Here is a 15532-nt window from a genome sequence, read left to right on the forward strand (position 1 = left end):
GCAATTATTATTTTTTTATTGAACTGTAGTTGACTTACAATACTGAGCTAGTTTCAGGCGTACAGCAAAGTGATCCCGTTATACATACATACATATACATATATATTCTTTTCATATTCTTTTAATTATAGGTTATTACAAGATATTGAACATAGCTCCCTGTGCTATACAGTAAATCCTTGTTGTTTACCTATTTTATATATAGTGGTGTGTATCTGTTAATCCCAAACTCCTAATTTATCCCTCCCCGCTCCCCACAATTATTATTTTTTAATGTAAACTTTTTTGAAGACAACACATGCAAAAATGGACAAATTCAGATCAGTGAATTTTCAGATTAAATCAAATCCACATGCTGATACCAATTTCAAGAAACAGAGGACATTACCAACATCCCAGAAGTACCTCCCATGGCCCCCTCCAGTTATTACCTTACCCCCAAGAGTAACCACTCTCCTGACGTCTGATACCATGGATTAGTTTGCCTGTTTTGAACTTTGTATAAATGGAATTATACAGTATGTTCTGTTTTGCTCCTGTATTTATGAGATCCAACCCACCTTGTTGTTGATTATTTTCATTGCTGTAGAGTATTCCACTGGTGAATATACCACAGCATATTTTTTCTACTGTTGATGGATATCTGGGTTGTTCCAGTTTGGGGTTGTTATGAATAGTGAGGCTATGAAAATTCTTGTACATGTCTTTTTGTGAATATATGAACACATTTCTATTGGGTTTTTGCCTTAGGGTAGGATTGCTGCGTTATGAGTTATGCATGTGCTCAGCTTTAGTTGATAACTACCAAACGGTTTTCTAAAGTGATTGTACCGATTTACATTCCCACCAGCAGTATTTGAGGGTTCTAGTAGCTCCACATCATTGTCAGCACTTGGTATTTTCTTTTTCATTTTAGCCTTTCTGGTGGTTGTGTAGTGGTATCACATGGTGATCTCAGTTTGCCTTTCTGTGAAGTCTAATGGTGCCTTCTCATATGATTGCTGGCTATTTGGATAATCTCTTCTGTGAAATGTCCTTTTTCTGTTGGCTTACATGACTTTTTCTGTTGATCTGTAGGAACTCTACAGATTCTGATAGGAATCTTTTGTCAGATGTTTGTATTGCAAACATCTCTCTCTCCGTGGCTTGCCTCTTCATTCTTAATGATGTCTTTTGATAAACAGAAGTTCTTAAGTTTAATGAAGTTCAGCTTATCAATTCTTGCCTTTATAGCTAGTGTTTTTTGTGTCCTGTTTAAAAAATACCTGTCTACCCCAAGGTCCTTTGTTTTCTCTTAAAAGCTTCATTGTTTCCTTTTTCATATTTAGATATATGGTCTATCTAAGTCCACATTTAAATCTTCAGTTCATCAGGAACTGACTTTTTGTGTATGATGTGAGAGAAGAGTCAAGATTAATTTTTTTTTCAATATTGATATCCAAGTGACCCAGCACCATTTATTTAAAAGAGCATTCTTTCACCACTATTCCTCACCATCACCTTTGTCATAAATCAGGTGCCCATATGTTTCTGGACTCTCTGTCCCATTGATCTATTTTCTATCCTTGTGCCAATATAATTCTGTTTTAATAACTATAAATTTATAATAATCTTGATAAATGATAAGTCCCCAAATTTTGTTATTCTTCTTCAAGAGTGCCTGAATATTCTTGCCCTTTGCATTTTCATATAAATTTTTAAAATTGGCTTGTGAACATCACCCTTCCCCCAGTAATTTGCTAGGATGTTGATTGTGGTTGTATTGAAGCTATAGATCAATATAGTGATAACTGACAACAACATGGAATCTTCTAATTCATGAACATCATCTGTTCCTTCATTTTAGATCTTTAATCTCCCCCAATCTTTTAATAGTTCTTAGTGTAGAGGTTTTGCATATGTCTAGTTAGAGTTACTCTTAGACATCTGATTTTTTTATGGCTTTTGTTAACGGCGTCTTTTAAAATTTTTCATTCTTCATTTGATCATTGATGGTTCATAGAAATACAATGGTTCTTTGTATTTTGCCTCTGTATCCCATGACCTTGCTCAGGGCACTTATTAATTCTCAATGTCTGTGGATCTGTTGGATTTTTCAATCTACTTAATCATGTCATCTGCAAATAATGACAGTTTTATTTTTTTCCTTTTTAATCTTTGTGCTCTGTATTTTTTCTTTTTTCTTACTTCTGTAAAATCTCCAGTAAAATGTTGAATAGAGGTGGTATGAGTCAGCATCCCTGTTTCATTTCTGATTTTAGGGGGAAAGCTTTCAATAACTCACCAATAAGAATGATGTTGGGAATTCCCTGGTGGTCCAGTGGTTGGTTAGGACTCCATGCTTTCACTGCCGAGGGCATGGGTTCAATCCCTGTTCGGGGTAATGAGATCCCACAAGCTGCGTGGCATAAAATTAAAAAATTTAAAAAAATAAAAATAAAATAACTCTGGCAGTCCAGTGGTTAAGACTCTGCACTTCCACCGCAGGGGGCACGGGTTCTATCCCTGGTTGCGGAACTAAGATCCCGCGTGCCGCATGGTATGGCCAAAAATTTTTTAAAAAATAAAAATTAAAAAAAAAGAATGATGTTTGCTGAAGGATTTTTGTGGATATTCTTGATTAAAGACATTCCCTTCTATTCCTAGTTTGCTATGAATTTTTTAAATTACAAATCAGTATTGTATTTTATCAAATACCTTTTTCAGCATCTATCATAATGATCATATGATTTTTTTTCTCCTCTTTTTTCTGTTAACGTGATAAATAAATTCTTTTCGAATGTCACACCTCTCTTGCATTCCTGAAATAAACTCCACTTGGTTGTAAGGTATTATGCTTTTTATATACCCCTGGGTTTGATTTGCTAATGTTTTGTTTAGCAGTATTGCATCTACGTTAAAGAGAGAGATGGCTAATTTTTCTTTCATGTGTCGCTCTTGTCAGGTGCTAATATCAATGTCATGCTGGCCCCACAAAATGATTGGAAAGTGTTCTCTCATTTTCTCTTCTCTGGAACAGTTCATGTAAGATTGGTATTGCTTCTTTACGTGTTTGGGAGAGCTCACTAGTGAAGCCATCTGGGCCTGGAGTTAATGGATTCAGTTTTTAAAATTTGGGATTATTCAGATTTCACTTCTTTTGTCAGTTTTGGTAAATTTACTTTTCAAAGAATCTGTCCTTTTCACCTAAATTGTCAAGCTTACTGGCATAAAGTTGTATATACTATCCTCTTATTATTTCATAAATGTCTTAGGCTCTGTTCTGATGTCCTCTTTTCATTCATATTGGTAATTTATGTGTTTGCCTTTTTTTTTTTTTCTTGATCAGTGTTGCTAGGGGTTTTTATCAGTTATATTACTCTTTCTAAAAACCAAACTTTAGCTTTGTTGATTTTCCCTACTGTAGGTTAGTTTTCTATTTCACTGATATATGCTCATGTCTTTATTTCTTCCTGTACTCTCTCTGGGCTTGATTTGCTATTCGTTTAGCTTTTTGAGATGGAATATTAGATAACTGGTTTTCAGCCTTTCTTTTTTTTTTAATTTTTTTTTAGCATATGCATTTAAGGCTCTGCGTTTCCTCTAAACACTGCTTTAACTGTATCACACAAGTTTTGATTTGTCCTATGTTAATTCTCATTCAGTTCAAAATATTTTAAAGTTTCCATTATGATTTTATCTTTGGCCCTAGGTTATTTAGAAGTACATTGCTTAATTTCCAAGAAGTTAGAATTTTAAGCAGTGGAGTAGCATGCTTTTAAAAATTCTTTCTGGCAACTGGTACGGAAAGGATGTACCCAGAGGGAGAAGTCTTGGAAGAGAAAGGTCAGGAGACTAATGAATGGGTCCAAGCAGGAGACAGTAAGGTCAATGGGGCAGAACTGAGTCCCTGGAGATGCCAAAACGCACATGAGAATTCTGAGAATGATAAAGGTGGTATTTCAAATCTGCAGGGATAATATGAGCTATTTGAGAAGTAATGTTGAGACAATTTCATTTTGGGGGGAGAAAAAGTAAAGCTGGATATATGCAAAAATAAAGTCTAGATGAATCAAAGACTCAAGCATAAGAAATGAAACAAAGAAAATATCAAAGAAAACATGAGTGAATTATATAATCTCTGAGTGGGGAAGCGTGACACAAAACTCGAGTCATACAGGAAGAATAATTTGACTACATAATAAATGTAGATGTGGGGAAAAATATAAGCCAGTCAAACAGAGAGCTAAGTGAGAAACAGTGTCTAACACATTGACAATTTCTTTTGGACAAAAAGCTCTTATAAATTAGTAAGAAAACAATAAAGACCTCATAAAAATGGATAATGTATATGAATAAGCAGGAAACAAACTTATAATAAGAGGCTTGACTTTACTCATAATTTAAAAAATAGATTTTTTTTCAAATTTTCTTTTTTTTTAAAGAGCTGGGCTTTTAAAAAATTTTATTTAATTGTTTTTTTGGCTGTGTGTTGAGTCTTCGTTGCTGCACGCAGGCTTTCTCTAGTTGCGACGAGCGGGGGCTGTTCTTCCTTGAGGTGTGCAGGCTTCTCATTGCAGTGGCTCCTCTTGTTGTGGAGCATGGGCTCTAGGCGCACGTGGGCTTCAGTAGTTGTGGCACGTGGGTTCAGTAGTTGTGGCACGCGGGTTCAGTAATTGGGGCACGCGGGCTTCAGTAGTTGTGGCACACAGGATCAGTAGTTGTGGCACGTGGGCTTCAGTAGTTGTGGCTCGTGGGCTCTAGAGCACAGGCTCAGTAGCTGTGGTGCACGGGCTTAGTTGCTTCGCGGCATGTGGGATCTTCCTGGACCAGGACTCAAACCCGTGTCCCCTGCATTGGCAGGCGGATTCTTAACCACTGTGCCACCAGGGAAGACCTAAAAAATAGTTTGGGAAAAAAAAAAAAATAGTTTGGGAACAAAATGATGAGATACTCTTTTAAAACAAGGATGAGGAGGTCCGCACAGTCTGCTCAAGAGATGCTGTGAGGAAATAGGCCTTCCATTCTGTTGTTGGAATATGAATTGGTGCAGCCTCTTTGGGGGACAATCTGTCTGTATCAATTTTCCCCCCAAAATTTTTAGTGAAGAATTTCAAACGTACAGAAAATCTGAAAAACTTGTGCAGTGGACAACCACATACAACACTTAGATTTTACAATATATATATTTTTGTATATTACGTATATGTAAAATATGTGTGATAGTGCAAATATAACAAAATGTTGACAATTGTAATTGACATGTATAAAAATATGTTTATTTATATCCATCTATATATAAACATCCATCCATATATATTCATCTATCCGTCCATCAAGCCGTCTTATATTTTGAAGCATTTCAATGTAAATTGCAGACATCAGCACACTTCATCCCTAAGCATTTCATCATACATATCAACTAGAGTTCAATGTTTCCTTATAGTTCTTTTTTTTTTTTTTTGGAGGTAAAATTTACCTACAGTGAAACACACAAATTTTAAGTGGACCATCTGATGTATTTTTGACAATGCACACCTTTGTAATCCAAACTCCTATAGAGATATAGGATATTTCCATCACCCCAGGAAGCTCCTTTCTGCTCCTTCCCAGCTAATCCCCATCCCGCATTAGCCCAGGCAATATTTTCTTTTGCTATAGATTAGTTTTGCTGGTTCTAGAACAGCATATAAATGGAATCATACAGTAGATACTCTTTTATATAAGACTTCTTTCACTGAGCATAATGATATTCATGATTCACCCATCTTGCTGTGTGTGTCAATTGTTCGTTCCTTTTTACTCCTGCGTAGTATTCCATTGTCTGAATATGTCAGCTTATTGATTCCCCAGTTGATGGACATTTGGGTTGTTTCCAGTTTGGGACTGTTACAAATAAAGCTGCTATAAACATTCTTTTTCTGAGGTATTTTTGAGGACATGTGTTTTCTCTTGGGTTACTTGATGGGCAGGTACGTAGACAGAATGTATGCAGACCCTCACCCTGGGGCCCGTAGTCTATTTTAACTTTGGTACATGACACGGTGATGAGCATGTGCTCAGTGGCAGGTATAGAAAGTGCACAGTGGGAGGTGTGAGAAGGTAGCAAGTGCTCTGGGACAGAACCAAGGAAGGCCTCCTGGAGGAGGGGGTCTTGGTGCCAACACAGCTTGGTTTAGTGGGAGGACCAGGAGTTCTGGGTCAGACACGCCTGCATTCCAGTCTTATTCCCATGGAAAAAAGGTTCTTGGTAATGGGGGGACTTCCCTGGTGGTCCAGTGGTTAAGATTCCGCACTTGCACTGCATGGGGCATGGGTTTGATCCCTGGTCAGGGAACTAAGATCCCACATGCCATGTGGTTCATCCAAAAAAAAAAATCCTTGGGAGTCTTGCTTTCCTCTTCTGTAAAATGGAGATAGTGGCAATGCAGGATGTGATGGAATAACGGTGCCTCTTTTGTTAAATGTTCTTTTTTTCTCTTCAGGCCTGGCTCCCCTGGCCACCTTCAATGTGGACATGGTCCAGACCTGGGTGACTCCCAAGGGAGACGTCCCCTACGTGCTCAGCTCACTTCTGCATCAGGACTCCAGCACCAACCAGACCTGGTGAGTGGGGCGGCCCGGCGCGCGGGGCGGGGTGTGTGAGGACTGATGAGTCCTTGGGGAGCCTGAGAAGGCCCCCAGACAAGCCCTCGGCACCCCACACCCCAGCAGGGGAGAGGCCGTTAGCTCAGGGCCCGTTCTCCCAGCCCTGGCCCCTCTCCTCACCCTGGCCTCTCTGGGGGTGGGGGAGGGGAGGCTAAAAAACTTTTAAAATAAAGTTTATCAAGGCTCTTTTGTCTGTTACAAAAGTAACGTGCTCAACATAGAAATTTTGGACAGTGACGGAAAATATTTCCTTTAAATGGAAAATATGAGGCAGGTGGGCGTGGTGGTTACGAGGAGGCTGTGCATCTGGTCGCCGTGGTTCGGTGACAGCTTCGCTCTGTATTTATAGCAAGGCACGCAACCCCCAGCCTCAGTTTCTCATCTCTGCAGTGGGGGTGATTATTTTCCTACCTCACAGGGTTGTTGCAAAGAGTATTTGAGTTCATGCACGTAAAGTGTTTGGCACAATTTCTGGCCAAATTTAAGATCAATACGCATTACTTTGTATTTTAAACTTCTCATCTGTACCCACCCATTAGATAAGTAAAACATTTTAAGTCTGATAGCATTCTGCTGGTAAGGATGTGGTGAAACAGGAACTTGTAGGAATGTGAGTTGGTATAACCACCTGGGAGAATCATTTTGCCGTATCAGGTAGAGCTGAGGATGCAGGCGGCCCTTGATTCAGTGATTCCACCCCCAGATACCAACCCTAGGGAACTTTTGGGGCACACCTAGAGACATTGACTGGGACATTGTTTTGAAATAAGCATCGTCGGAAAAATGGAAGACATAAGGTGTGAATCATACAATGCGACACTGAAAGCAGGTAAAATGAACGGATTGAGTGCAGTGGTTATGAACCGGATCAGCCTCGAAACACATCGTAAAATGCAAAAGGCAAGTTGTAGAATTATTTATACCATGGCCCTTCACTCCGCAAGCATTTATACAATAACGACTACTGTGTACCAGGCCCTGAGGGAACAGCGGTGAGCAAAGCAGACACAAATCCTTATGCTCGGGGGAAATAGACAATAAGCAAGTAAATCAAATGTAGATTCTATCAGATGGAGGTAGTGGTGGTGTGCTGATTAGGGACATGTCTTTGGTTTTAGGAGAAGTTCTGCAGTGAAGGGTCACGACACACACCCCAACGTCCCCTGTTGTCACCAAGATGACGTTTAGAGCTGCTCATTTTAAAGCCAGGGTTCAGTCAGAGTTCCTGTGTTGCGTATCGTGGCTGTATCTCTTTAGTCTCCCTTACTCTAGAGCAGCCCTTCCTCTCCCTGTCCTGTTCGTGGCAGGGCTCTTTCTGTGCTTGCTCCACTGCCCAGCTGCCCCTGGCTGGTTCCCTACCCCACCTCTCACCTGCCGCTGCTTTGCTTTGCTTCTGGTCCATGGTGAGGGGTTTCCTTCAGACCCGGCAACCCTGAGCCATGAGCCCAGGGTCCAGATAGCTTTGGGGGCAGAGTCAGGTGAGGCACTCAGGGCTCCTGGCTGAGTGGAGCTCTGTTTGGTAGCAGATGGGTGGGCAGTGGTGGCTCCCGAGGCAGCCTCATAGCCCTGGACTTGGGCCATGGCCACGCCAGCCAAGCGGGCTCGGACCCTATGCTTGATTTCCTCACTGTCCAGTGAAGAGGCTGGTGACCATTAGATTTAAGTGGTGAGGGCAGGGCCCATTCACTCATTCATTCATTCATCAGTATTTATGGAGCATCTACTCAGCGCCAGGCAAAGCTAGGGGGATAAGATACTAAAGGAGACAGTCCATGCCCTCATGGAGCTCCCAGGCTCTTGTGGGAAGCAGACAAGTTGGTCGATGACAGGAAGAGTGAAGACTGCTCTGTGGGGACGTCCAGGGTGCGTTGGGGACATAGAGGCACGTGTGTCCTTCAGCCAAAGGATGTACCTTGACACTGGGACTTAGGGGCTGAGTAGGAATTAGTGTGAGAAGGCCTGGGAGGGGGATCGGGGCTGAGAGCTGCGTGGTCAGAAGTCTGGAAGCCAGCCTGAGCCAGGTGCGGGGGCTGGGGAGGTGTCGGCGGCTGAAACTGAGCGCGATGAGACATCGCATGGGGGAGGTGGGCCATGCTTTGTCGGCCGGCACAAAGGTTCGGGGAGCCTGAAAGGCTTGAAGGGCGGTGAGAAGGTTGTTAGGAATATTCTGGTTCCAGGAAGAATTAAAGGTAAGCATTGCTCATGTTTTGTCTTGATAAAGTTCTATTGCTGCACTATTGCACAGAAAACTGCACGTCATCAGAGTGCCGCTCAGTGAATGTTCACAAAGTGAGCCACCCACGTAAGCAGCGTCCAGATCGAGGCAGAACAGGACCAGCCTCTCATAAGCCCCCTGCAGCCATGTGCTCCCTTCCACGCACATCCCAGGCGAGAGTTAACCCCCGCTCCCACCCCCGGCCCAGCTCTGCACTTTCTTTCACTGGGTGAATGCACTTCTTTTTATTAGGCACAGGGTGCCCAGCAGTGGAATTGCTGGATCGTGGCTTCTACGCTGGGTCAGCATTCAGTTTTCACAAAGTTTGCAATGTGTGAGCGTCCTGCAGTCCCCGCACTCATCAAGGTCGAGGCCGGGTTTCGGCCATGCTGTGCCCATCTCCTGCCGAGCCCCCTCCCTCCAGTACCCCAGCAGGGCCCTCACCACTCCAGCTTCAGACCCAACAGACTTTAACCCCCCTCCCTCAGAAGCCAAGCCAAGGGCTTCCCTGGTGGTGCAGTGGTTGGGAATCTGCCTGCCAACGCGGGGGACACCTTTTCGAGCCCTGGTCTGGGAAGATCCCGCATGCAGTGGAGCAACTAAGCCCGTGCGCCACAACTACTGAGCCTGCGCTCTGGAGCCTGTGAGCCACAACTATGGAGCCCACGTGCCACAACTATGGAGCCCACGTGCCTAGAGCCCGTGCTCCGCAACAAGACAAGCCACTGCAATGAGAAGCCCGGGCACCTCAACGAGGAGTGGCCCCCACTCGCCGCAACTAGAGAAAGCCCACGTGCAGCAACGAAGACCCAACACAGCCAAAAATTAATAAATAAAATTAATAAATTTATATATTAAAAAAAAAAAAGCCAAGCTGAAAGGCCACAGTGGAAGAGGGGACTTTGAAGTATCCAGAGCAGAAGGCTCCGAGCCCCCCAGGGATGGGGGGAAGAGCCCACTTGGGCCCAAGAAAACCTCCCTGGACACCTGCTGAAGCAGAGAGGGTCTCACGGGTTTGAACGTGCACCGGGGAAGGATGTGGTGGGAGGCACCTCTGGGTTCCTGCCTCAAACCTTGGAGCCTGAGACCACGGGGTGCTGCACAGGGCAGGAAACGCGCTTCTGGCCGCCCCGGCCGCAGAGGAACAGGCTGGGCTCCTCGTGCAAGGACCACACGTGCCTCTCTCTCCCTCATGTTGTTTCTACGTAAGTTGTAACAGCCAGGGCTGGCAGCATCATGGACTTGGCCGCTGCAGCGGGGTGGAGTGGAATATAACGAAGGCCTTCCCCCTGGGCGCTATGGGAATAGACTCTGAGGACAGAGATGAGTTACAGCTGGGTGAAGCCAGGAGATGGGCTGCACTCAGCCCAGGTGTGATAGGGTCCCTGGGGCTGTCAGCTGATGGTGAGCTCAGTTATAGTTTAGTTTGCCAGCCACTCAGTCGGTAAACCTGGAGATCAAGAGACCACCCACCATGGTGGAGGTGGTTAAAGGGACGGGCGGCAGAGGCAGCTCAGACGGGGCCCCGGGCCCCCGGCATTGCGTGACTGTGATATGGGTGGCAACCTTGGGTTCTGCAGTGAACAGCCTGTGCAGCTGTACATGGTGGTCTCTCAAGAACTCACAGTCTAGGTGGGAACAAAAGCCAAGGATAAGGGTAGGTGTCCAGTGGTGAGGGCTTCCTGGAGGGCTTGGAGGGGTCAAGGTGCTCCTTCTTTTGGGAAAAGGCTTCCTGAGGAGCTGGCACTTGGGAAGGTCGTTCTGCAGGAAAAGGAGCCGAAAGGCATTGCAAGCGGAAGCAACAGCTTGGGCCAAGGCCTAAAGGAGGAGGGAGAGCTGAGGCTATTCCAGGCCTGCACCTACCCCACCAAGACGTGGCTGGGTTGGATCCCAGTTCTGAGCCCACCTTTACGGGGGAGCAGAGAATAAGGTGCTGGGCCCAGGGCTGAGGCTCAGGCTGGGAGGGGTCTGCGGAAAGAGGCAAAGTTGTTGAGCAAGTGACCTAATTTAGGGACTCAGCTGCAAGCCCACAGAGCTCAGCTGCACGTGGTCCTCTGCCCCTCAGCCTTGCCCCAGATTAGCCCCCTCATGTGCTGCCTCGGCTGTTGTTCAGTCGTCATGTAACAGATGTTTACCAAACCCCTGCTCTGTGCCAGCCACTGTTCCAGGTGCTGGAAATAACATGGCAAACGAGAGGCAAGGGGAACTTGGGGAACTTGGGAGGTCTTGGACTTGGTTCACTGTTACCAAGCTCCTCTCCCCGTAGACTGTAAGTTTCCTTGGGGAACTTAGAGTCTAGGGGGAGAGACTGATAATAAACAGTAAACAAGTAAACAGGATGCTATCAAACGGGGACAAGTTCTGGGAAGGAAATAAATGGGACGATGCAGAGCAGAGTAACTGGATTGTGAGGTGAGGCTGGTTGGAGAAAGCATTTGTGAGGAGGTGACAGTTAAGCGAGGCCAAGGAATGAGAATGAGCCAGGTTGGGGAGAGAGGGGGCGCAGCAAGGCAGAGGGCCCAAGCCGGGAAAGAGCTGGGGGCAGCCTAGGAACGGAAGCCAGCCAGTGCGGGGCTAGAGCTTGGAGAGCAAAGGAGCAGGAGGGGAGTCTCAGCGGTGGGGAGGTGCTAGATCGTGCAGGGCCCCGTGGGCTGCAGCAAGGGGTATGGACTCTTCACCTAAGTGCACGGGAGGCAGCTGAGACAGGGCAGTGACGTGGTGTAATCTACAAGGGTAAATTTATTTTATTTTATTTAAACACTTATTTATTATTTACTTATTTTCCTGTGCCAGTCTTAGCTGAGGCACGTAGGATCTTTGTTGCAGCATGCATGTGAGATCTAGTTCCCCGACCAGGGATTGAACCCGGACCCGCTGCATTGGGAGCTCGGAGTCTTACCCACTGGACCACCAGGGAAGTCCCAAGAGCAAATTTAAAAAACAAACAACAGAAAAAAATAACAGGGGGCTATTACTACACACCAGGCAAGATGATGGTGGCAGGGGAAACAGAAGAGATGTTCTCTAGATATAGTTTGGAGGAAGAACCAACAGGGTTTACTGATGGATTTGATGAAGGGGATGAGTGAAAAGACGAAGCAAGGGTGCCCCCAGGCTTTGGACTTCAGAACATAGTGGTTGGTGGTGCCATGTATTGTGTCAGGGAAGATGGAACAGTTCAGTTCAGGCAATGGAGAGCAAGACCATAGTTGTGTTTCGAACGTTCTAAGTTTGAGATGCCTATTAGACAATGGGCAGTTGTTTATTTATTAGTTTCCTAGGGCTGCTATAACAATTCATCACAAACTTAGTGGCTTAAAACAGCACAAATGACTATCTTACAGTTTTGGAGGTCAGATGTCCAAAGAGGGTCTTACTGAGCTGAAATCAAGGCATTAGCAGGGCTGTGTTCCTTCTAGAGCCTCAAGGGGAGGATCTGTTTCCTCACTTCCTTGGGGTTCTAGGCGCTGCCTGCATTCCTTGGCTTGTGGCCCCTTCCTCCATTTTTAAAGGGTCTGATAAGGACCCTTGTGATTACATTGGGCCTACCTAGATAATCCAGTATAAATTCCCCAACACAAGATCTTTAACGTAATCTATGAAGTCCCTTTTGCCATAAAAAGTAGCGTATTCCTGGGCTCTGGGGGTTAGGACATGGACTTCTCTGGGCGGGGCAGGTCATTATTCTGCTTTCTAGAGCTGCGCTGGTCTGGCTTCTGGTGGAGGGATGCTAGCATTGCAGATATAAAGGTGGGAATGTCAGCATTGATAGGTGTATTGAAGCCAGGGATTGGAGGGGGGATCAATCACCAGGGAGAGTGAGTGGACGAGGAAAACAGGGACCCAGCCCCGGGACACCAGTGACATTTAGAAGTCAGACAGCGAATGAGCAAGCAAAGGAGTTTGAGAAGGAGTAGTGAGAGAGGTCAGGGGAACCAAAAAGAAAGTGTTTCAAGGGAGAGACGGTTACTTCTGCCCTGGGCTGTTGAGAGGTTGAGGAAGATGAGGGCAGAAAGGTGTCCCTTGGATCTGACGATGTGTGGACCACTGCTGACCTTGACAGGACCCGTCAGGGGTGGAAGTCAGCTTGGGCTGGGGTAAGCTGGGTAGGGCACACACACAGGTGTAGATTTTATTATTATCCTGTCACCCATGGAGATAAGTGAATGATACGTTTCATATTTTTTTTAAACATCAAGTAACGGGAGGTGAGGAAGTGGAAACATGACCTCGTTCCTGGCCCCCAAACCACTGTAACTCATCATGACTTGTCTAATCCCCTTTATAAAGCTTCCCCTTTATAAAGCTTTCCCTTTATAAAGCTTCCCCTTTATAAAGCTTCCCCTTTATAAAGTCCTCCGTGGCTTCCTACTGCCCTCAGCATAAAACCTTGGACTTGGTTCAGTGTTATCAAGCTCAGCCTCGGGCCCCTTCCCCAACACCCCCTACTCACAGCTCCTAGGATGGGGCGCGCTCTCCCTGTCTCGGCGCAGCCCTGATCCTCCCTGGGCAGCATGCACACGGAATGTTTAGGCTGACGCTGGCTCTCTACTGTCTCCCTGGGCAGGGGGCAGAGTTTGCCATTGGGAATCACGTCTCCTGAGGCTGCCTTAACCAGGCTGAGGGGCCCAGAACCTCCAGTTCTGACCTGCCCCTAGGAGAGGGGCACAAGTGTGCTCTTCTCAGGAAGTGCTGTCACTGGGGCCAGGTGGGGCAGGCGCCCTTGCAGCCACTAGGAAGGCAACAGAAGGAAGGCTTCTGTCCCCAGCAGAAGCAACTGTGCCGCTGGTGGCTTCCTGGTTCCCCCCACCGCCATCAAAGAGCAGCGAGTGTTTATTTACCACCAATATCACCCCATTTCTGTCAGGGTGGGCCAGCAGGCAGAGAGGGGATGCATTTAGCCATTTCCTGCCTGGAGCTGTGCAAAGGTTGAGCCCATGCCTCCCTCGTAATGCAGATCCACCATCCTGGGCTGGGAGCCTGCCCGCCTTTCCAGGTCTGGTCTTCTGCATAGTTTTCCCCACAGGGAACCTGTGGGTCTGTGGGCCTGGAATGGAAGGACTGTGTCTGGGCAGGTAGGGAGGAAAAGGGAATCGCTGACCAGCTCAACTTTGCTGCTGACTCTTTCGCTCAGGCTCCTGGTAACCAGCCCCAGGACCAGCAGGACGGCAGGGCCCCTGTATCAGTGTTCCCTCATTCAGGATGAGCTCCATTGCCAGCCAGTAGGTAAGTCAGCCCCTGCTCCCGGGAATGCTCCCAGGACCTCCTTTCTAGGAATCCCACTCATCCAGCCCAACCATTCCAGTCTCTCCACCCTAGCCTCCACCACCAGCCACAGCAAGCCTTCCATCCTGGTGCCCAGTCCCATCCCCACCCAACCCTAACCCCCAGCCCACCTTTCCGGACCCAATCCTAACAACAAAAATGAAACCTAAAATGGATGGAGTGCTTACTGAGTCACCTGACACTCTGCTAAGTGGTTCGCGGACTTTTAATCCTTAAAACCACACCATTTTACAGAAGAGAAAGCTACAGTTCAGAGAAGTCCTTTGGTTTCCACTATGACTAAGGTCACGCATCTGAGCAGCACCACAGATGCAAACCCAACTCCACCCGATTCCAAATCCCAACCTACTGCAACTCACCACGCCTCAATGGAACCCGCGCCCCCACAATCTAACTGTGGCCATCCTAGCGCCTAGCATGGGGTCTGCCATATATTAGGTGCTCAATAATGCTGTTTGAATGAACAAAGGAATGGACCTAATTCGCTCGTTGACCAAACTCCCCCCATTCTGCCCAGCCCAACTGAAGGCCCACTTTGCTGACGACTGTTGGGCCATGTCAGGTGGAGTCCTGGTCTCTGTGGGAGGGGCTGTGTTGAACAGCCTCCATCTCTGCATCAGAAGGGCACGCAGTCCGGCAGGGTGACTGAGTGATCCTGGGACTCAAAAATGCAAGTCTCCTGAGGCCCACAGTGGGGCGGGAGGGGAAGGAGCTACACTTCTGCCCCTGGGGATGTGGGGCAGTAAGATTCCCCGGAGACAGGACTCTGAGAGGGGAGAGTTCATTGGATTCTAGGGCCAGTCCCCCAGCCTCTTGCCATTCCTCCCTGGTGCTGCACACACCTGCCAGCTGGTGCTTCTCTGCCTGCCTGCCCAGCAGCCCAGGGGCCCCTGGACGACCACCACCAGGTCTCAGTGTTTCTGGATCCCTATCACCATCTGTCGCAGGCTGGGCACAGAGCAGACATCACGGGGCATATGTTGAATGAGACACCGAATGAGCCTGGGAGAGAGGCCTGTCCGTGAAGGCCCCCCGCATCCAGCTTCTAGAGGATGCTCTGAGTGGCCAGCTCTTCCTCATGGGGCTTTGACCAAGATGGCCCTGTGCCCTCTGGCCTTGGCTCCTGGGTTGCCTCCCAGCATTCCTCCCTCCTTACCTGGGCCTCACTGTTTCAGAGAATGTCCCCATCCCAAAGGGGAGGTACCGTGGAGTGACAGTTGTCCGGAACCACCATGGTGTTTTGGTGAGTATGCGTGGCGAGGGAGGGTGGAGGGCCTTGGGGAGCTGGTGCTACCCCTGTGGTTGACCGTGGTGGATACCAGTCCTGAATGGCGTGTTATTCTCAGGGCTGAGCCCAGCTGTATCCCCAGCAGCCCCAGGGCTGACAGCGGCTCTGAGCTGGGT

General features: G+C 46.9%; 1 protein-coding gene across 3 annotated transcripts in view; it reads left to right on the top strand.

The window, feature by feature from the left end:
- ITGAE (integrin subunit alpha E) overlaps window positions 1–15532 on the top strand; it is a 68814-nt gene that overhangs the window by 17078 nt on the left and 36204 nt on the right. For all 3 annotated transcript variants that reach the window (XM_089900596.1, XM_089900597.1, XM_022595932.3), the window contains exons 2-4: window positions 6465–6585; window positions 13977–14068; window positions 15304–15371. In XM_089900596.1, coding sequence (XP_089756722.1) covers window positions 6465–6585; window positions 13977–14068; window positions 15304–15371 — 281 coding nt within the window. The remainder of the gene's footprint in view (window positions 1–6464; window positions 6586–13976; window positions 14069–15303; window positions 15372–15532) is intronic.

This window comes from Delphinapterus leucas, chromosome 19, assembly GCF_059928025.1.
Source record: "Delphinapterus leucas isolate spDelLeu-1000000601 "Yukka" chromosome 19, BTC_Dleu_Yukka2, whole genome shotgun sequence".
Taxonomy (NCBI): domain Eukaryota; kingdom Metazoa; phylum Chordata; class Mammalia; order Artiodactyla; family Monodontidae; genus Delphinapterus; species Delphinapterus leucas.